This window comes from Rhinatrema bivittatum, chromosome 2 (assembly GCF_901001135.1).
Source record: "Rhinatrema bivittatum chromosome 2, aRhiBiv1.1, whole genome shotgun sequence".
Taxonomy (NCBI): domain Eukaryota; kingdom Metazoa; phylum Chordata; class Amphibia; order Gymnophiona; family Rhinatrematidae; genus Rhinatrema; species Rhinatrema bivittatum.
The window spans coordinates 267,464,599-267,487,131 of NC_042616.1; the positions used below are offsets into that span (position 1 = coordinate 267,464,599).

General features: G+C 45.0%; 1 protein-coding gene across 2 annotated transcripts in view; it reads right to left on the reverse strand.

Moving 5' to 3' along the window:
* The window catches only part of AOAH (acyloxyacyl hydrolase), a 221,324-nt gene that overhangs the window by 11,044 nt on the left and 187,747 nt on the right, over window positions 1-22,533 (reverse strand). For both annotated transcript variants that reach the window (XM_029589499.1, XM_029589500.1), the window contains 6 exons: window positions 20,978-21,014; window positions 20,301-20,375; window positions 17,303-17,475; window positions 14,542-14,600; window positions 14,382-14,441; window positions 6,635-6,731 (listed from right to left, as the gene is read on the reverse strand). In XM_029589499.1, the coding sequence (XP_029445359.1) occupies window positions 6,635-6,731; window positions 14,382-14,441; window positions 14,542-14,600; window positions 17,303-17,475; window positions 20,301-20,375; window positions 20,978-21,014 (501 nt within the window). The remainder of the gene's footprint in view (window positions 1-6,634; window positions 6,732-14,381; window positions 14,442-14,541; window positions 14,601-17,302; window positions 17,476-20,300; window positions 20,376-20,977; window positions 21,015-22,533) is intronic.

A 22,533-nucleotide genomic window follows, 5' to 3' on the forward strand; every position in this document is an offset into this window, starting at 1 on the left:
GCCAGGGGACTGGAGGAGGATGAAGGGTGCTGGTGGGTGTACAGCAAGGGAAAAGGTGTGTGGACCAGCGGCAAGAGGCAGCGGTAGGGGGAGAAGGATGGAGGTGTGGCGCGAGATGGGGGGGCTGGAGAATTCATGGGGTGTGTGGGACTGTGCCGGAGTGGTAGCTGCTGAAGTTAAAGCTGGAAGACCAGCAGCAGGGGGAGCACCGGTGGAAGGTTGCCACTGTGAGTGGGAGGTGGAGGACCAGCAGCAGGGGGAGCACCGGTGGAAGGTTGCCACTGTGAGTGGGAGGTGGAGGACCAGCAGCAGGGGGAGCACCGGTGGAAGGTTGCCACTGTGAGTGGGAGGTGGAGGACCAGCAGCAGGGGGAGCACCGGTGGAAGGTTGCCACTGTGAGTGGGAGGTGGAGGACCAGCAGCAGGGGGAGCACCGGTGGAAGGTTGCCACTGTGAGTGGGAGGTGGAGGACCAGCAGCAGGGGGAGCACCGGTGGAAGGTTGCCACTGTGAGTGGGAGGTGGAGGACCAGCAGCAGGGGGAGCACCGGTGGAAGGTTGCCACTGTGAGTGGGAGGTGGAGGACCAGCAGTGCATGAGAATGATGGCTGTAGCCATGCAGCTTTATGCTTAAGGGCGATGGACTCCTGATGAAGCTCATTTATAAGGGTTCAAGATTTTGCTTTTAGAGTCCGTCCCCCTCCCCCATAAATAATCCGCTGTCATTTTCACTTATGGCCCTTAATCGTCTGCTGCTGATCTTTGCCTTAATAAGGACGGATTTTAGGATTCTATAAGCGTCGCACGATGTTAATGGAAACACATACTGAGTGCTTGCGCCGTGGAAATAGTTCTTTTCTTCAAAATGACTACGCAAAGCAGTAAGATCTTAACGCTTACAAAATTACATTAAATTACTCTGGTGCTGAATGTTATTAAACTGTCTGTTGCTGTTTTGTTGGCTTGAGGTTCTATTCCTTTAAGTCACATAAGACCTGAAAATGTTCCTAAAGATATGAAGAGTTTGTAACTGAGCTCTGTACTGCAGTCACTAACGTTGGCCGCCCTGGGGAAAATATGAATCAGAATGTATATGGCCTATGTCCTCATTCATTATTCTGGGCTGGGGAGCAGTCTGCTTTATTGCACCTTTCAAAGCCAGAGGTTGCTGGAGACGGAGCAGTTTTATGGAGGAGCTGTAGCTGTAAAACCAGGGGCAGGGGCAGGAGTTGAGCCCTCTTGGAGGGAGCTAATCCCTCACTGAGGAGTAATAAAAGCCATCCTTTCCCTTCACTGCTGGTCCAGTGAATTTCACCTATGGGTTTTCCTAATGTCTCTCCTAATGGTTTTTAAATGGTGCCACATTCTGTACAGCTTGTCCCCCGGCACAAATAAATGTGTTATTCATGACCGCCACCTGTGCCATCACAGGAATGAGAGCAGCACTGACTACATTTTCACTTAGACAACCTGCTTCTTTATAACTTGAATAGTAATATATATATATATATATTTTTTTTTTTTTAGCCCAAAATCCTGCTGACTAGCAGATCTTTCTGGCTCAATTCACTTAAAGAAAAGAAAAAGCCTTCAGTTTCTTTTCTTTTTTTTTGACCAACCGAGTTTTCTGCTGCTGCTTTGGTCTTCCAGCTCAGTCTGAATGGGGCCTGGTGTCTCATACCATGCATCTTCCCCTCCTGTTTTCCATTCCCTTTCACATTGACCGTCCTTGGCTGGGGGGGGGGGGGCCATCCAGCAGGCCACCTTCCAGTACCCTGCAATCATGGGCCCTAAGTCTGGTTGATAGGTGCCACTATTGCACAGTGCCTGGGATTCCTTATCAATAGCTCCAGCCAGGAAGACCTAACCCAGGAATTGAACTCGGAGCCCTCGGCCTAGCAATGTAACTGAACCCCTGCCTCTTTATTTCTGACCGAAAAGATCTGTTGACTTTGGTGAATAAAAATAATCATAACTTATGTCAAAAACTTGTGGCTAAGAGGCCCTGTGCATGGAGAGCAGGCTCAATAAAAACCCCCTTCGTGACAGGGGTTAGGCCAGCCCTCACTTACCGTTATTACATTAACGGCTTCGTTTTAACAGGCAGGACCCTTATGATCCCTTTCTGGATAAGCAGAGCCACTTGGATGCCCCTAAAATCTGGACGTGGTCACAGGAAGCTTGCTGAGCATACTCCAACCATGATGTCGGTCCAAATTAACGGCAAGGAGCTATAAACGAACCGGCAGGTGTGTGTGTTGGGGGGAGGGGGAAGGTAATAAAGTGGCTGGGGCAACGGGTAAGCTCCCCAGTCCCCCACCAATACTTGCTAAAGTATTTTGAGCAGGTACTGTGAAAGTTTAAACATAGTGCTATAGGTTTTGGTTTTTTAGTACCTTTGTCATCTATTTCCTCATAGACGTAAACTTTTAAAAGCTCAACCAGGACCTATGTGGGCAAAATAAAGAGCTCTTTGCGTAGGCTGGCTGAATGTATTTAAGGGGATCTTCAGTCTCCTAAAACTATACACATGAGTTCATACCATGCATACATTTGGCTGCATAAAAGAGAGACATGCTGGGTGCATGAATGTAGCTTCCTCATTTACATTTTCAGAAAGCATATCTGAAGCCAGTGTGTCAATAACACATACAGATTTATGCCAATGTTTTGAAAGGGGTAACATTGTGCCCATAGATTTAGTTGCATAACAGCCCCCATTTTGGCCTCTCACCCTACCATTCCATACCTCTCTGACTCTCATCTCCACCGCCTGATAAATATTGGCTAAATGTTGTTTTGTATCAATATCAATATTTTTGGTTAGACATAAAACCAGGATGTCCAGTACAGAACAGCATTACTTGCAACCCTGCCTTGACCCCTCTGCATCCCCTTTCTTTTATTATTCCCTCCCATCTTGGACTATTCCATTACTACTACTACTACTACTACTTCTTCTTCTTCTTCTCTTCCACTAACATACTCCCTTGACCCACATTTTCTCACCTCCATTGTCCTGTCTTGCCTAGGACCCCTTCCTAATCCCACGCCGCCTCCTCACCCTCCAGGTTTGCTTGGTGGCATCAGATCTCAGCTTTAGAGTTGGCCCTGAGACTATCGATGGTGGAAGTGTGCATCTTCTCCTTCATCTCAGCAGCGGGATGGCATTTCTTCAGCAGAAATGGCTCCAGAGTTTCATGGTGGTGGTGAAGGGATCTCTGTCGGTGGTGGCTGCTTTGGTCCTGTGGCTGTAGCTGCAGTAGCTCTCATCTGGTTCCAGGGTGTGCGTTTGAAGAGGGACTTGAGAACCCAGTGGTGGCCTCTTCTTTGATCCTGAGTTTGTTTTCTTTCCAGCCGAGTACCTGCATCCTATGACCAAGAATCTTTGCGCCCGTCTTTGTTCGGAGCAGCAGCATGTTTGAACAGTAAGAGGCTCTGCCTTCAAAGTTGGGCACCAAAGAGATGAATGGAAGTAATCCTGTCCTCTTCTAGCTAGGGCTTGATTGGTCAAATGATATCCTTTTTCGCCTGCCACTACCCCTTCTCCTGCTAAAGTCAGACTAATCGCAGCTCAGCAAGCACTCCTGCCACTCACACTAGAGAACTTCCAAAAGCTCTTGTAAGCCATGCCAGCAAAAGCAGAGACTTTTCCTTTCAAGTTAATTTTAGCTATGTAATTGCACCAGCACACGTGCACGCCAGCCACCCCTATGAAAATGCTTGCCTACATTTCAAACGTGACACTGCCTCATTGAATTATGTCCAAAATCCCTTATATGATTTCATTCCACAGTAATGAACAGGGTAAAACAAAAGTGAAAAAATTAATGCCACAATTAGAAGACAGTGAGAATGCTCAAATATATTTAGTAATCCAAAGCATGAAGACGCCTCATTCTGCCTCCACCCTTTGCCTCCCTCACTGAGTTATACTCAGTGAAGTTCAGTTACATCATAAACAACATGTCTGCTCTTATTTAATTTTGAAGTTTCAGTCTTTAATCCACCCCCTAGGAGAGGATGCTCTAACTATACAGAACAACCGAGCATAAAAAGAATAGGCTCGGACAACAGGCATTCTTGGCCTTCAACACTACATAGCTTGAAATACACAGAACAGAAGAGGTACACTGCTGGTTGTTAAAACATGAGTGTATGTGAGAAACTGCAAAAGGACTTTATGAGACTGTTGTCTTGGCATCTAAATGGCAGATGCATTTAATGTAGAGAAAGGCAGAGTGATGCACATAGGGGAAACAATCCAAACTATAGGTACACAATGCTGGAATCCATATTAGAAGTCACTGTGGGCAACACATTAAAATCTGCAGCTCAGTGTGCCATGGCAGTCAAAAAAGCAAACAGAACATTAGAGATGATTAAGAAAATATCATAAAGCCTCTGTCCTGATTCATGGTGCGACTACACTACAAGTATTGTGTGCAGTTCTGGTCACCTCATCTCAAAAAAGATTATAGCAGAATTAGAAAAGGTTTAGAGAAGGGCAACAAAAAAGATAAAGAGGATGACATGGCTCCCTTATAAAGGTTAAGTTTTCAGTTTGGAGAAGAGGTGACTGAGAGGGGGCATGATCGTGATGCATGAAATCACGAGTAGGGTAGAACAGATAAATAGGGGATGGTTAATTAACCTTTCAAACAGTACTAGGATTAGGAGAAACTCCCTGAAACTAACTTGCAGCAGATTTAAAACAAATCAAAGAATGTGTTTTTTGTTTTCCCCCCCCCCAGTCAATGCACAATCAACCTGTTGTCAGAGGATGTAACCAAGGCATCTAGCATGGTTTGGTTTAAAAGGGATCTGGACAGGTTTCTGGAGGAAAAGTCTATAAACCATTATCAGCCAGGTAGATTTGAGAAAGCCATCACTTATCCCTGGGAATGAGCACTAAGAAATGGATCTACTCTTTGCAACCTACCAGGTACTTGTGACCTGGATTGCCCACTGTCGGAGACTGGATACTGGGCTTGATGGACCTATAGTCTGACTCAGCATGGCATATTTTATGTTTTTATGTAACTTTAGCATTCCCCTCCCCCCTCCCCCCCTGATGACGGATTTACAGCCAAAAGGCTAAGACTTTTTTTTCAATTTTTTTTCTTGCAAATAAATTAGCTTGTGTGATAGAGAATTTATTATGGACTGGATTTTCAAAGGGTTACGCGCGCTGGGCCTATTTTCAAAAGGCCCGGCGACGCGCGTAAGTCCCAGGGCTTTACTAAAGGGGCGGGAAGGGGGCGGTCCGGGGGCAGGGTCAGAGGTTCCCAGCACAGCGGCCATTTGTCGCTGTGCGGGGGATCGTGCAACGGCAGTTGGCCGGCGCGCGCAGGGCTGAAGTAAGTTTTAAAACAAGAAACAATAAAGAAAAAGGTAGGGAAGGGAAGGTGGAGTGAGTGAGTGCTGACCCCCGATTTTATAACTTGCACGCGCAAGTTATAAAATTGGGCGTACATGTGTGCGCACCGGGTAGTGCGCGCACATGTACGCCCACACACACCTTTTAAAATCTACCCCTATGTGTAGTAGTGCTATGTATTGCTGTAAGTAGCTCATTTGTATGATTCATACCTGCTGAGGTAGCATTGCTGTATCACCATAGTATCAGAGTCTTCTGTCATAAAGTCCTGGAGATCTAAAGTCCTATGTACGTCTACCGTTATGTTTGAAAAACAAAGTATAATGTGTGCTAAGGTTTGCATGCATGTAAAATATGTATAGTGTTCAAGTATGAATGTGTAAATGTGACAGAATGAGTGTGAAAGTGTAAAAAGTTGTGATTGCAAGAAAAGAGACTTAGAATAGGATCAGAGGTGATGCTAATGTAGTGGTCAGGGTACGGCAAAAGCATTTTACAAAAAAATTACTAACTATTAATTCCAATCACAAAAATGCAGCGCTGACCCCTTTAAAAGTGGATTTTCCATGGAAAGAATGTCACCAGTTGACCTTCCTGCCCTTCTCCAAGCAGCTGACTGGCTGGGATTTACTAGCTGGGTCTGAGGGTTGCTGAAGGTCAATAAAGGACATATTTGTATTGGGATGAATAAGTGTATACACATTTGTGGCTAAAGCAGAGGCTGCAAATGTAGTATGAACCTGTGCTGGCTTCTCCTCCTGTGTCATCCTAATATCACTTTTCAGGTTGTCTTGCATAACCCAAATATTTCTCACCATTTGCTCTCCGGAGAACAAAATGATTATTATTGAGCAAATCAGATCCTTAGATTTTACTTTGTTGTTTTTGTTGAAGGCAAATGGCATCATAGCCCAGGCTGAGGAGGATTTGATTGAGATAGAAGTACAGAGGGAGGAGGTGACTGTCGGACTACCAAAAATATGCAGGCATGCCTAAGGGTGTCCGTGTATTTTGTATATTGAGAAATGTTTCTATCGGTATTCTGAAGCCATTTTAAACTTCTTGTGTAGTCTCAATTAAGGAAAATATGTCCTCGTGTTAAATTAATATTGCATTTCTGTGTGATGAAGTGAACCAAATGGTTTTATGAATTTTACTTATCAGCTGAACAGCATTGTAAATATAAAATGCACCCACTTTTCAATTATATTTGTTAGCACAGATTCTTTTTTCTTTTTTGTAATAATGTTCACCTACCCTTGGCTAACGGGAAATCCACATAAAAAATATCAAAACTGGAGAACTTCTTATGCATTGCTATTTTTTTCAGGACATCTGAGAGTTCTGAAGCCCTCTATAAAATGAAAGGAAAAAAAAAAAAGATGATAAAAAGATTTGAAAATGGCATTTTTTTTCCAGTCTTAATACAATATTCTGTATCTGATTTGCAGGCAAGATATGATTCAATAACTCAGAATATTACTGCCTATCAAGTGAAACCTCATGAGGTATGAAGCCCTTGACACCTCCCATCACTGCACCAACTCCCAGGCAATGGTTTCCATGTCAATCGTTAAGATTTAAGTATTGGCAGATAAACACACCGATTTACTTAAGGACACTTTGAACCAATACCTAGTCTTCACACTAGTTCCAATACATGCTGTGAGTCTGAATATTGTGATTCCAGATATCAAAGCAAGAGGCCTCCTGTGTCACACGTTTTTGCAGTGTCAGACCTAAAAAAAGGTTCTTATCAACAATTCCTCCACTTTAACCTGCCAATTAAAGATACACTTCAATATAGTCGGGTTTGTTAGGATTAATTGCTCCTCAAAGATGTAAACCACTAAAATATAGCATTATATTATATATACATATATTCTGATTGAGGACTCCCTCCACAATTCAGGGATTGGCATGCAACACGGAGCATGACAGGAGCTTGCTAACTCCCTAAGGGGGATTACCCACTCCTGCAGTAGCTTACTGAGCACCACAGAGAGAGTAATTTCCAAAACAGCCTGCACAAGAAAGTCATCAAAATCGTGCACAAGTTACACCAATTTTCATAGTGGACTTGCTCGCATAGGTCTGCTTTGAAAATAGTTCCACCAAAAGTGCCCTACACTGATTACACCTGCTACTTCGTGCGCACAAATTTTCCCTAAAAATGAATGCGCATGCTGTCAGATTTTATAAAGTGTACACATAACTCCAAACTCCATCCCCAGAAATGCCTCCACTCAGTTTGGGTAAACTTACATGCATATGTTTATCTGCATAGCAGAAGGAGAACTTTATAAAACATGGTTTTACACAGAAGTCCCTTTGAAAATTATCCCAATAGTGAACATTTTCAAAACTTGTGAGCCAGCTGTGTCAAACTCTTGCACTGCAAACATTAGCACAACTGGCCTGCGGGCTTTGAAAATGATTGTGGTGCAGGCACTGGCATAGCAGCATTGTGCCAGGTGGAAAGTGCAGGTCGACTCCTATTCCAGTGTAATATTTCAACTTGGCTCAAAAATCACTTTGCAAACAGTGTAACTGCACCTGCCTTCCAAAGAAGAATACAACGAACACCAGAAATGTGTATGAAGGGAGGAGGGGAATGTATTACTTTTCTTACAGAAATTATAGTTATTATATGCATGTAAATGTCTTTAATTGACCCTGGATAGCAAAGATTATACACCTTTTCTCTCAAAAAAAAAAAAAAAGAGCCATAAGATCATTACTATACTATGCCAAGTTCCATTTGAGGATGCCACTCCATGTATGAGGACTGCCACCCTGTTTGTTCTCAGAGAATACTGCAGATAACATTTTGGGCCAATTACTCATCACTGTATTATGAATTGTTTTCAGTGCTTGACTGCCGATGCAGAAAGGTGCATTCGCCGAAACGCACCTGCTCCTGAACACCTATTTTGTGGCCATAAACCTTGCTGCCGATGCTCATGCAGCAAGGAGTTTTACACTCACAAAATAGGTGTTCAAAAATGTGTGGTCAGCTCAGCACCCTCACATGGGAATTCTAAGCAAATGAGGGTCTTAAGCACTCCCTCCCAAGGCAGAGAGGCGTACTGGCCGAGCTCACGTTTTCTTAAGGTTAGAAACTTTACTCCTGGTCAGAGGTGTGGAGTAAAGTTTGTAATTCTGGATCGGATGCCGGGGTTCTCTCCCCTACCTGCGAGGAGAAGTGGAAGAGGCTCACCAGTGCGTTTATTTTTAAAGCCAAACCGTGGCCACATAGCTGGCCAGGAGCACAACAAAAGAGATGAGCCCGTACGCTCCCTCCTAAAATTCAGCATACAGGCTCTTAACACACAGGTTATTGCACTGGCCTGCGAGTCTTTTAAGATGACTTTGTCACACTGCATACAAAACAAGATCCCTGCAGCTTTACTCAGTGCTGGCAAGCAAGTGTAGCAAGAAGAATTTGATAAACTGCTTTAACTTTTAGATACTAGGGTTGTTCCCCTGGCGATATTTATTGTGCTTAGATAAATTGAGGGATATTTAAACCTGATACAGGAAGGTATTTCTGGGTCATGTCATGGATGTTGTATGAGATGACTTAGCTCTATGGTGCATTATGTTTATGTGATCACATGTTTCATATGCTGTAAGTCAACTTTGAGTATAATTTATAGGAAAGCAGCCCATAAATATAAATAAATTAAACAGGGAACATTTTTCAAAAAATTCCATTCCTGACACTTTTTGCATGTTTCATTTCAAATAGAGTATAATAGAGCAAAAGGACCCAAGATGGCATAGGCTGGCTCCCAGGGTTTCCCACTGGAGGAAAATAAAATAAAAATGGCATTTTTGCATCTCACAGAACAAGAGGTTGCTATGCAGGCAAAATGGGGGCTAAAAGTGAGTCCAGCCCTGAGAGGGGGAATATACATGTCAAACACACAAGCAATAATCCACTAAACTTTGCAAAAATTCACAGATTATACCAGATTTGTATAAAGAAATGTATATTGTAAAATGACCTTCAGAAGCCAGACCAAATGCTTTGAATTTCATGTGTTTGTTCACAGCAGTTGTAATCATCGGTCTGCTTTTCTTTCTATATTATAAAAATCTTAGGGGCACCGGGTAATCATCAGGTCGCGTCTGCATGACCTCACCTGGAGCTGGAGGGGGAGGTGGGGGGCAATGTCCGCACAGCGGGGCCAGCGAGCGCAGCAGCGGTGTTGGCACGGCAAAGACTGATGACCCCAAAAGAGAGCTGCAGCGGCGCAGGCAGCAGAAGAGCTGGGGATGGTTCCCGGGCCCCACCAGCAGAACAAAACAAAGGACTCACTAGCAGAAGAAAAGCTGATGAAAGAGAAGCTAGGGCAGCCAGCAGAAGGACTGGTGGAGGTTCCCATGCACAAAGAAGATGTCAGAGCCCAAGATGGGAGGGGACTAGGATAAGAGTGAATAAGGATGGGCCAGAGTAGGTGGAGGAGGAGTGGGAGAAAAAAGAACAGGAAGGGGCTGGGCAGGTGAGATCAGTGGGAAAGAGGGGAGTATAGTGGGAGAGTGAGGAAGGAGAGGAGGGGCTGCATGTGCACACCAGTGGGTGAGTGAAGAGGACAAAGCTGCAGGTGGGGACCCGTGGGAGAGAGGGGAGCATTGGGAGAGTGACAGGAAGAGGGGAGGGGGAGTCAGGCCTGTGATTCTATTGGGTAAACTAGGTGGTTGCCTAGAGTGCTAAAACTATGGAGGTGGCACCAGCAAGAGACCCAGAAGAGTGCAGTGCCACAGCACTGCACTGCACTGGCATCTCAAAAAAGATATAATTGCGATGGAGAGAAGGGCTACCAAAATGATAAGGGGAATGGAACAACTCCCCTATGAGGAAAGACTAAAGAGGTTAGGACTTTTCAGCTTGGAGAAGAGACTGCTGAGGGGGGATATGATAGAGGTGTTTAAAATCATGAGAGGTCTAGAACGGGTAGATGTGAATCGGTTATTTACTCTTTCGGATAATAGAAAGACTAGGGGGCCACTCCATGAAGTTAGCATGGGGCACATTTAAAACTAATCGGAGAAAGTTCTTTTTCACTCAACGCACAATTAAACTCTGGAATTTGTTGCCAGTGGATGTGGTTAATGCAGTTAGTGTAGCTGTGTTTAAAAAAGGATTGGATAAGTTCTTGGAGGAGAAGTCAATTACCTGCTATTAATTAAGTTGACTTAGAGAATAGCCACTGCCATTAGCAATGGTAACATGGAATAGACTTAGTCTTTGGGTACTTGCCAGGTTCTTATGGCCTGGATTGGCCACTGTTGGAAACAGGATGCTGAGCTTGATGGACCCTTGGTCTGACCCAGAATGGCATTTTCTTATGTTCTTATGATGTGCTGCAGCACTGTGCTGAGGTACTTGAGGGAGGGGATGGCCAAACCCAATCCAATGATAAATTTTATTCCAGCCCCCCTCCTCCTCCTCAATTTTCCCCATTATCTCTTGCCTGCCGGCAACAATGACCTGACATCACAAGTCTTTGTTGATTACTTCGACCTGGATGTCGGCAGCCAGAAGCGAAGTCGGCAGCGTAAGGAAAGCAACGCAGCCCCAGCGTCCATCATTTAAAGGAGGAGCAGCGGGGCAGGAAGTGGAGGAGCATTGCCCAGCTAGAATCAGCTGTGTGCTGACAGCCAAAGTTAGAGAGCCCCGTGCGGCCGCCGTCCACCAGCGGTGAAGAGAAGAAAAGGCCCAAGAGGCCACCAGTGGACCTCATCCTACCGGCGGTGAAGATGAAGCGAGGCCTGAGAGGCTGCAGGTGGACCTCATCCCACCAGCGGCAAAGAAGAAAAGAGGCCTGAGAGACTGCCAGTGGCTTCATGCCATCAGCAGCAAAGACAAGGAGAGGCCCGAGAGGCCTCCGGTGGACCTCATCCCATTGGAGGTGAAGACGAGGAGAGGACAAACTGATCCCATCTGCCGTCACTGCAGGCCATGGGATTAAAAGCTTGCGAGGGCCACATTGTCTCTGCATTGATCTCACAATACACGAGATCAGCATGCAGAAACTACACCCAAAAATGTAATTAATGGGAACTTGCCTGGGGGTCTGTGTGTGTGTGTGAGAGAAAAAGTGCACATGTGTGTGCAACAATCCCCCTTACTGTTTGCCCACAAATAATGGGTGCCTGACTTGGGGGTTTTTGAGTGTGTGAGAGAGAATGGGTACCTGCCTGGGGGTCTCTGTGTGTGCGTGTGAGAGAGAAATAATGGGTGCCTGCCTGGGTGTGTGTGTGTGTGTGTGTGTGTGTGTGTGTGTGTGTGTGTGTGTGTGAGAGAGAGAGAGAGAATGAATCGGTGCATACCTAGAAGTGTGTTTGAGAATTAATGGGAACTTGCCTGGGGGTCTGTGTGTGTGGATGAGAGAAATAGTGCACATGTGTGTGCAACAATCCCCCTTACTGTTTGCCCACTAATGCTAATCTATGACAATCCTGGAGCATCTGAAAATCAAAAGTTCCAAATTTTAATTATTGGGTATTATTTGATGTGTCTGTTTTGAAATATTTTATGAGTGTTTGGAACATTTTTATGCGTTTTTAATTATTTGATGTTGTTCTATTTGTTAATTCTGTTTAATTATTGTTTTCTTTGATATGGCTGCTGCTTTGGTCCTCTACTTGCCACTGTAACACCCCCCAACCCTCGCTCGTGGAATTCTAAGGTGGTCATTCCCCCCCCCCCCTCCCGCTCACAGGGACCCCTGTCCCTTGTCTCCATTTAGCACCAATAATGTGGCCCTCTTTAAAAAAAAGTTTATTCACTCTTGCACTGGCCCTGGGGGAGCAGCGGAAGAGGGAGAGTGAGAAGGGAAGGGGAGAGAGGGGCTGGAGGGAGAAGAGTGCACATCCTGACACTTGCACCCCCCACTATCCGCCATGCAAGCACACCTTTTTCATCCCCCCCCCCCCCCCCCCAGACAGGTACCCTCCAAACATACACAAGCACGCACACACCCCTTCCACACACTTGCAGCCCCCCTCCAAACACACACATGCCCCCCACACACACCTGTGTTCCCCACCATGCACCCCTTACAGCTATATGCCCTCCCCATGCTCACACATGCCCCAACACACACCCACTCACTCCCCCACACACCAATCTCTACCCCCAATCATTCCCCATACGCCACATGCCCAGCCACTTCTTGACATAGACCGCACCTCCAGTTATTCCCCGACACACACCAGTAACTCACACCAATCCCTTCCCCCCCCCCCACACACACCTGGGAGTCTGGGAGGAGGAGAGACAAAGTAGAGGTTGTGAGGGGGAGCGTGCATACACACCCACCCAGCTGAATCGCCCAGACATGCGCACACACAAATACACACACCCAATTCATCCCTAACGTTACTCACACCAGCCTTACAACAAACAAACATGCACCCATCATCTCCCCCCCCCCCCCCCCCAACCACAGGTGGGAGATTATAAGGCGGAAAGAGTCCATCCCCCAACACAAACACACCCTCACACATCCCCCCGCTCCTCGCATGCACACATACGGAGGAAGGGTGAAATGGGGAGTGCAGTGGGGGAAAGGATGAACGTGCACATGCACACATACTCGCAACCCCCACGCTCACATAGGGGAGGAGAGGGTGGGTGGAAAATGGAGGTGCATTAGCCCCCCCCCCCCCCCACTCACCTCCCTTCTTACACATCAACCATTCATAGCCACAATACATATGCACCATTCCCACCCAGGTGAGGAGAAAAGAGGTAGGGGGAGAATGTGAGGAATGCAAGGAGGAAAAATGCATACACACACACACCCCACCACCACCACTGCTTACACTCTCTCCACCATTCACGCCCCCACCACACCACACTACCACATACAGTACATACCTGCACCTCACCCATCCTGCCACCTTCACACGCCGTCTGACCTACACCATTCTCTAGTGAAGGCTCCCCGTATGCGCGCACACACACACACACGAACACCTGCCCCCAACCGATCAAGTACAAGACACTGATAATGTACACAGCCAGATCACGGAGTCATAAAACCCGCTTTTTTGATGTTGCCATCCAGTTATCACTTTCTCTTTTTTTGGAGGCTCTCTTAACATCCACACACCCTCATTTAAGGAGGGAAAATACGAGGCGTGGGATGGAGAATCCTATAACTCTTTTTCTGCTCTTCCTTTCATCTTCTACCTAAGCACGAACATGGAGTCTAGAGCGGCGAGCCACTGGCAGGGTTGGGGAGCAAAGCGAACAAAACAATTCAACAGTTCAAAACAATTTTTTTTTTAAGGAGCAAAATCTTAATTGTGCAAAGCCAGTCTGTTACTCTTCTGTGTATCCATTTTCTATATCCACAACTGCATTCAAAATGTTACATTTTTTTTTTTTAATTTATCTTTGAAAAATAAAGTCCCAGTTACAACTGCTACGATCCAAACACATGAAATTTAAAGTGCCTGGCTCAGGCTTCTGAAGGTCTTTATACAATATACATTCATTTATACAAGTTTGGTAATATTTGTGAACTTTTCCAGATGAATATATGTCACATAAGAGTGCGGATGTCCAACCCATGGTGGGCTGGGTCAGAGGCAGAGCAGAGGATGCTGGTGGAGCATGTATGGTGGCTCCGTCCCCTGAAAGCTTTGAATTATATCCTCAGCCTCTGTAGAATGTGTTTTGTTACTTCTGAATATCTCCCAAACAAAATGTTTTGTGACACTTCATATTTAGCAAAACCTGAACATCGGGAGCTATTTGCCTAGAGAGGGCCCAAAACAGTGGAAGTGAATCGAGCCCTTTATTCTTGGGATTTTATAACTTCTCAACCCAGGTGCAGCCGGACATTTCAAGCACGTACATGAAACTACTTTAAGAATAAGAGGATTTGACTGCATAAGAACCTCAGGGCCACTTGCAACCAATAAACGAGACTTGCGTGGCAACCAGAAAAAGAAAAGACACTATAATAGTTCTGGCAGGGCTTACCTGCGACGTGAGATCGCGAAGGGTTTTATTTGTGGACATCCAGCCATTGCAGGGACTGACCTGTGGCCAAAGCAAGCCGAATAACAATACATCGATTAGCAAAGAGGAAAGCAACAGGCTGAGGGCACTGAACATCTTCCGCTGCTGCACGCGCACCCACCTGAAGACAATTTAAGAACGTGTAAAGCTGTTCATAGGTCATGTCTTTGTTCAGCTGGCCTGTAAAATATGAAGAGTAAAGTTTGTACTCCCTTTTTGGCTAAAAACTTGTTTTTCACTTTCTATTTATTAAACAGAATATTCAAATGGACACTGAAACCTAAAAAAAAATTAAAATAAAAGAAAGTCGTCACAGCATGTTCCATTTAGCAAGAAAATAAACAGGGAAATTCAGAAATCCTGGCACGACAATTCAAGTCCTCCTGATAAGGAGGAAGACCAAATGAAGATACAAAACAATAAATCAACAGGAAAAACACTGCCTGATCGTCAGCCTTGCAAACAACTAAGCTTCACTTAAATTGCCACCTCGGTACAGACGATGGAGCTGGGGCACAGGGGCGTCATCCGCGCGAGGAGCAGAGTCACCCACCTGAAAGCTTACCCTTGAAAAAGGTGAACTTTTTTTTTTTTTAACTTGTACACCACCATTCCAGTCATCTACAGAATGCGCCTTTAATTAAAAACCCCAAACACTGACATTCCTACAGGTTACAATACAAGAGTGTAACGGATGTCCATGATACCTATTCTTTAGCCTGCGGCTTCCATAGCCCCGCCTACCGTCGCTGGGACTGTGCTCTGGTTCACCTGCAGGCTGGGGTCAGTCAGGCTGAAGGCCACCCAGTCAGGTTACAAGTGTGCCAGGGTGCCGGCTGAGTCACAAAGGCTTAGAGGCTTTGCCAGGGACCTGCAATCTGACTCTTAATTTCACTCCTTTGCTCTTCACCTCGCGCTTTGCGGCTGGAAGGCAACATGCGCTTCCCTTCCCAGCACTGATCAGACATGCGTTTGCAAACAGAAACTTAGTATCTCAGGCTGAAAGTTATTGGAAAAGGAGATGCCTTAATCTAAATAGCTGAAACTTTAGTTACCTTCCACCCGTCAGCCGGAACTGCTTAGGGCTGTGCTGCTCCCTCTTCCTCTCTATCCCTGTTTCCTTCGTCACCAGTAAACGTCTCCATCTGTACTGGACCAGCTATACCAGTCTTACTTGCTAGCCTTTTCCCTGCCAGTTTAATGGATTATCCTCTCCATAAACATGGAACTCCCCCCCCCCCCTTACTGTTTAAATGTGGTTTGTCAATACCATACAAATGACACTTTCCCCAAAAGGTCCTCCAATGTGGCAAAACCCCACCGCACTAGCCAAGCACTGACTTCCCTAGCTTTCCTCAGTCTTCCTGGTCTAGTGCATGGCACATGCAGTACTTGAAAAAGATGAGTCCTGGCATTTACCTTGGTTCCTAGTTTTCTGTAGTTAACTATGAGACATACGGTTTGAATTTGTAATCCACTTAGAGCACATTTTTTTTCGAATTCAGCAGAACAGAACTGGAAAATAAATACATAACCTGCCTTTGTCATTGGGGCCACGAATGCTGGGAGCTTTCCAGCCCCATCTATTGCATGCCCCGTCTTGTCCCAAGAATCAGGGAGATAGCTTATCATGCGACGTGCAAGGTGGACTCCAAATCTGCACTTTATTAAATGGTGTTGCCCCTTACTGATATGGCAGCAGTGGCCTCCACAAGCCTGGTTGCCAGTAGTGATGTTTAGAGACATTCGGCACTCCCCCTTTGGAGGTGCCCTAGGTTTAATAAAATTCCTGCGCCCATGTGAGTGCTGGGGGGGAGTTGAGAGTTGCCTTTCCAACAGGAAGGTGCTGGGGTTGATCAGTGCCTCTCCTACTAGGGAGGTCCGGGTCCGGGGTCTTTCCCCTTCACAGGGGCCTGACCTGGAGGAGCTGCCCTCTCTCTCTCTCTCTCTCAAACACAGGAGTACTGTGGAGAAGGACTGTTGCTGTCCATGAGAAGGTGGCTAGGGCCCAAGGTCGAGGTGGCCTGGGTCTTCAAGGAAGGAAGGAGATGTTGGAGATCAAAAATGTAACTTCCTGAGAAGCGTTTCCGTGAGAGTTCTGAGCTCCGGAGGTCCAAGGAAGAGGGATTGTTTCAGGTAGAAAGAGTATTTGCAGAAGTGAGGAGAAAACAGAGGACTGTCCTTTGGAGAGTTCAAAGAGGAAGGTCCTACAAAGTTGCTGACTGACAAGAAAGGCTCATCTGAGTTTGAGATGTAGGAGAGGTAACAAGTAAAAGAAGGAAGGAGAGCTGCAGCCCAAAACACGTACTGGGGAAGAGCCAGAAGAGGAGTGTCCCTTCCCTGTAGAGCTTACCTGCCATGGGGATCCCGCATTGGTAAACTGCGAGAGACTGAGATGTTTCTTTGTGCCTTAGACTTTATTTTTCTAAAGTGCTTGGTACACGAGCCATTGGTGGACATTTTAGGCTTTATGTCACTTGTCATTACTGCTAGTACTGAATTTTTCTTTTTGTACATTAGCTTTGGAATCAGTGTGGTAATATTTGGAGTGACTGGCCTGATAAGCACAAGAGTTTCCGAGCGAGAAAACCCCCAAGGGCCTTGAAGCGTGTAAACTCCCCCCCCCCCCCCCCAGTACAGGAAGCCCAGGAGGTCATGGGGCCATGCCTGCTCCATGGTGCTTCCAGTGAGCCCCTGCACCCCAAGAGCTGCTCGGGATGAGGCTTACAGATGTACTACCTATTTATCAAATCTCCGTAACATCATGACTATGTTTTTTTGCATGAATTAATTCTGCCTATCACAACCTAGTCTAGTGCTTGCTCTGCCAGGTACAACTCACATTAAATCAGAGCAGACCCCTCCCAGTTCCCTGCACTTACCAATGGGATGATATCTGCTGTGTAAATGTTCCCATAAAAAGCGACCATCCACCAAGCCCTGTAAAATCACATGGCTTCCTTCTGGAAGACGGGAGTTCAGATACCGGAGAGCTTGCATGACATTGCTGTGCATATCCTCTGGTGTAGTCATGTGAGCCAGCGTGTCTGTATATCTACATTAAAAAAAAAAAACCCCACAACCAACTGAACCAAATGGGGAGCATGTTCTCAAATAGCGAGTATTTTCAGCTGTTTAGTATGCAATGGGTTATTAGCAGAGAAGGATGGCGGCCAAGGGAGGGGGGGGGGGGGGCAATGCATTATAACTCCATATGTACTTTAAGATCAGGAAATAAAGCTCAATCATGTACCCGGTCTTTGGCACTAATGAAACCCAGAACAGGTCTCTCTCACGTGCAGCTCCCACTTTAGGGAATCAGCTTTCATTAATGGCCACTTAGAAAGTAATTATTTGACCTTCAGAAAACTAATCAGGACCTGGCTATATATTGAGGCCTTTGAAAGTTAATTCTGCTTCATTTTAATGGAGCTACTGAACTGCAACCGCTGGTCTTATATTACTACACGACTATAAGAATCTGCTTTCAGACCTTGAACATATGGCTCGTTACGTATGGAAAATAAGTTGTCATTTTTAAGATTTTTATCATTTTCACTGGCATTGTTTTTATTGCTGTTTCTCTTTTATGTTCATGTCTTGTTTTATTTTATTGTAGGCTGGAGGTGCTGGCAGCTGTTTCTCTCTTCCACGGGGAAGCAGCTGGGCTGGGAAACTGGCCGTTCTGGAGGTTATGTGTCTTTTTCTCTTTTGCAGCCCAGAACAGTGGTGAACACTGGAGATGGCACATCCAGCATTGATGGCACAAGTCTGAGCCTGGGGGGTAAGCCTAGGGTGGAAGGGACAGAAAGCTGGGGGGGGGGGGGGGGGGTAAGTGCTGAGCTTGGGATAAGGGAGAGAGAGCTGGGAGGGAGGGTGTTGAACTTGAGTTGAGGGGAGGGAGTGATGGGGGTGGGGGGTCAGGAGGCAGGCAGGAGAGAGCTGGGTGGGGGTTGAGCCTGGGTTAGGGCAAAAGAGCTGGGGGTGGAGGGATTGAAGCTCAAGGGAGAGGCTAGGCCTTATGATGTATTTTTCCACTATTTCCAGGGGAAGTCTGCAAAACCAAATATAAAAATTTGCATCTTTGAATAATATTTTCCAGATTGCATTTAAATTATGACTCAAAGACTAATTATGTTGTATTATTTTTGACAAATAATACATGCAGATTTTTGCAGAATTTAAACATTTTCTGCACAGAAATCCCCCGGGGAGTAATAAATGCACCTATCTTTTTAAAAACAAGACTCCTCTTTTCATAGCTCAATCATTATGTGCTCAGTAAACTTTATGTTGGGGCTCCTTCACTTCAGAACCTTTTTGGGCCTGTTTTCGAAAGGATTTTTACATGTCAAAACCTGACTTCTGCACAGAAACGAGTTCTGGGCCTATGCATCTACAATTTCATGCACGTGCTAAGCAGGGGCACAGTGGTGTGGCTTTAGGGAGGGGGGGAAGGATTTTCGCGCATATTTTCGAAAGCAGCGTGTGTAAATTCGCAGGCCCCATGTTCCGCCTGCTGCCCTGCGGGTGTAAGTCTGTGAGTCTATGCCACGCTGGGTTCTGGCACATTGTCAAAGCAGATTTGAAAATTCAGGCTACAGTCTGTGTATGGGGAGGGGGCAGACCGTAGCCCTTCGAGGGCCATCAGAAATTCTTCTTGTTGAGGGGATAATTTTCAAAGACTTACACGGGAGTCGTGCATATAAAATTGGCACAGACGTGTGGAAGTAGCCTCTGCCCATTCTAAGCAAATTTCCAGAAGGCGGGGGAGTACATGTGGACCATCACCGCGGTGTGGGAAAAGAGGGCGTTTCAATGGCGCTCCAGAGTGGGGTTTGGAAGTCCGCACATGCTTACCTGTTTTATACAGGGAGCACACGCACACACTAATCAGGCGCGCATGCTTTTACCTCTGCTAATCAAGTTGCGGACATCAAATCTGACCTCTTTTGTCTGCGGTTTTTGGGTTTGGTGTCTGGCGTGCAAGGTGGAGACGGTGGGTAAACTGGTGTAGGTCTGAAGAGGACCTCTGCTTGGGAATACACGCACAAGTAAGAATTTTCCGTGAGCGAAATACATGCACCACCTGCCTCCCTGCACAAACTGAGGGTTATCGCTCACATACATTGCAATTATTTAAAGTGTAAAATATATGTGCATTCTTGCACAAAACAGGCATATAAACCACGCAACTCCCTGCATTAAAAAACCTGTGTATACTTTGGGGGTGGTGATATGCGGTATTTTATGGGTCTCCCTGCACAGTTTCTAACATGTAGGTGTAGCTTTAGGCTCACCTGCTTATACATGTAGATGCTGAGCTATACACACTATTGAGAAATACCCTTCCTGTGTACAATGTATATTGAAGTGACACAAACATTTGCACCATATATTATAAAATTTGTTTTTATCAACCTCTGGCACAGTATACACATTTCTTTCTTACATGTCATGTCATCTCTGTCATAGTTTTTTTTTTTTTCTATTTGTCTGCTAGCCAAGAACGAGACGTAGGACATTTCATTGTCGGCATGAGTCACTGACTGACTCTGGCAGAATCCCCTGGAAACGTATCTTTGGATTTAGTTTAACAGTCAGGCCCATTAGCGTTTACAATGTATTTGCTACATTAATCCAGTATCGCTTCAGCTTTGTACAAGTCCCTTAAGAATGCAACAAGGTATCATCTTGCTGCATAGAGAAGAGTCCAGTGTTTCCAGGTTATACAATCTGGAAACAGTAAAGTATGCTCCGATAATTCATCCACTTATTATTTACTTGCCTTACTTGTCTATCACATTCAGTACCAACAGTATAATGATACAAATGGGGATGCAGATACGTTAATTTTGGAGTGTTTTCTTGTCAACTTACCCATTGCAGACATCATTACCAATCATGGAATATATGACTATAGCCGGTTTATCCAATCGCTTCTTTCTAGCCAAGCTAAAAATGAATGGAAAAGTACCTGAGTGAAATAGTAGCACTTCCTGATAAATGATGTCATTCTTGTTTTGTTAATAATTCTTGCTGTTGGCGAGGACGTCAAAGCTTGCATTTTAAATCGCAGACATGTCCAGTATCCCTACAGGCCCGGTAAAAAAATATAGCCAGGACTCCAGTGGCTACAGATGGAAGCTTCCATCACCCAACCTCATAGATCCCTCTGATTCGGAAGATTATTTTTGGGGGGTGGGGGAATGTGGGTAATTCTTTGGTGTATCAAATAGTTGAATATAATTCTAGGAAGAAATTCCTGAAGGTGCAAGATATTAAATCCTTGGGCAAAATGAACATGATTTCAAAATCGTGCAAGCAACCTGACCTACAGGCTTTCTGCACTTTTATTATTTGTTTTTACCTAAAACTGAAATCTGGCATTAAATCCTCTTAGTATAAAAAAAGTAAAATAAAATAAACTGGTAAGGGCTGAGAACCAGATGTGCCTAACCTAGGACCTTATGATGTGTTTCTGGAAAACAGTTTCTTGTGCTGAGCCATTCGCATACAGCATGGGGTAATCACACCTCATAGACAAGTTACCGTACCTTTCTACAAACGTCAGTAGATTTCTGGAGGAACCACCTGGAGAATTACAGACAGGAAAGAAAAAGGGAAAACTTTTAGATGATGAAACCCAGAAATGTGAGAAGATAAAGTGCTCAGTCACCTATAACTTTAACATTTTTAGCTCTTCATCCTGTTGTTAAAAACTATTTATTTACTAGCAGAATAAGCCTTTTGAAAATAAGTATTTTGCTAACAATTTTAAATACAAATGAAGTGCATTTTGGTTTAGTGCCCCTGATGCTATCCTTTCTCCTCTTTTGCCCATTAGAAAAAAAACATACAGGTCCAACCATTACCATTTCACATTATAAACGTTGCCCATTCACTGATGGCACAAGTGATACAGCATATCCACATTACGCATAGTGAAACCATTTGTTTTCCAGTTTTTCTGGCTTGAGATTTGGCATCTGAAGTCATTTTCCTCCATTTTGAACACTAAGGGTGATGTGCTGTAATTCATACTGCTGGGTATTTTTTGGCACATAATTTATTTGTATCTGGGGGGGGGGGAGGGTGTTTCCAATTTGTTGGAGTTTTTCTCACTTTTTGAAAATGTCCCACCCTTTATGCAGGCAATCTTACATGTTTTAACGTCTTGCATAATTTCACCCACATTATTTGGAGGTGTCCCCATGGTGGAGTTAGCTAGAGGAAGATAACAATTTGCATAAGTTTGCGTTTTCAAAACTACGTGCATTGTTTTGGCCAGAAAAAGTAGCCACAGAGAAAGGAGGGAGCAAATGTCCATTGGTACTTTTTTCCTTTGGCATCAGTGAAAGGAGAACTAGCTGTGTAGTCTGGCTTTGATTACTGGTGCAAACACCAAAGGTAAAATCTAACTGCAGAGTTTGCATAAAGGGAGGGACGTTTGATTATTGCCCCCTCTATGTCTCTGGAAATATCCCTTTAATAAAACAGGACTTCAGGGCTCTGCTTCATACACATCATTGCCACAGGCAGAGTGAAATAAACACTTCTGGATATGAAACTTAGGGGCTTATGTACTAAAAGGTCCATATTCAGCCACTATCTGGGTGAGCAAGTTAGCCGGATAAGCACATCTGGCTAATTTGGCCAGGATATTTTGTTTACCAGATGAGTTTATGCAGCTAAATTTAGATCTTCTCATTAACTGGGCTAACTTATCCTGCTAACTTGTCTGGATAAGGATGAATATCAGCACTTATCCGACTAACTGACTGATTCACTAAGACTTTTCTTCCATTCTGTGTCTATGTGGCTCCCCTTGGAATGCCCCTCTCTTGCCCCATCCTTATTTAGCTGCTGGATAGTTATTCAGCTAAGTGGTGGCCGCTAAATGCAGCTGAATATTGAAGCAGTGCCACTTAGCTTGATAAGTCCCAATTTATGTGGCTAAATGATGCTGAATTTGGACCTCCAAAGGTTTTGTATCATAATTTCTGTTTATGGGGAAAATGCTTAGTGCACAGGGCCCTTAGTCATACTGTTGTATGGACACATACACTTATATAAAGGGATGGCTATGACTCTACAGGTAATGCACATAATG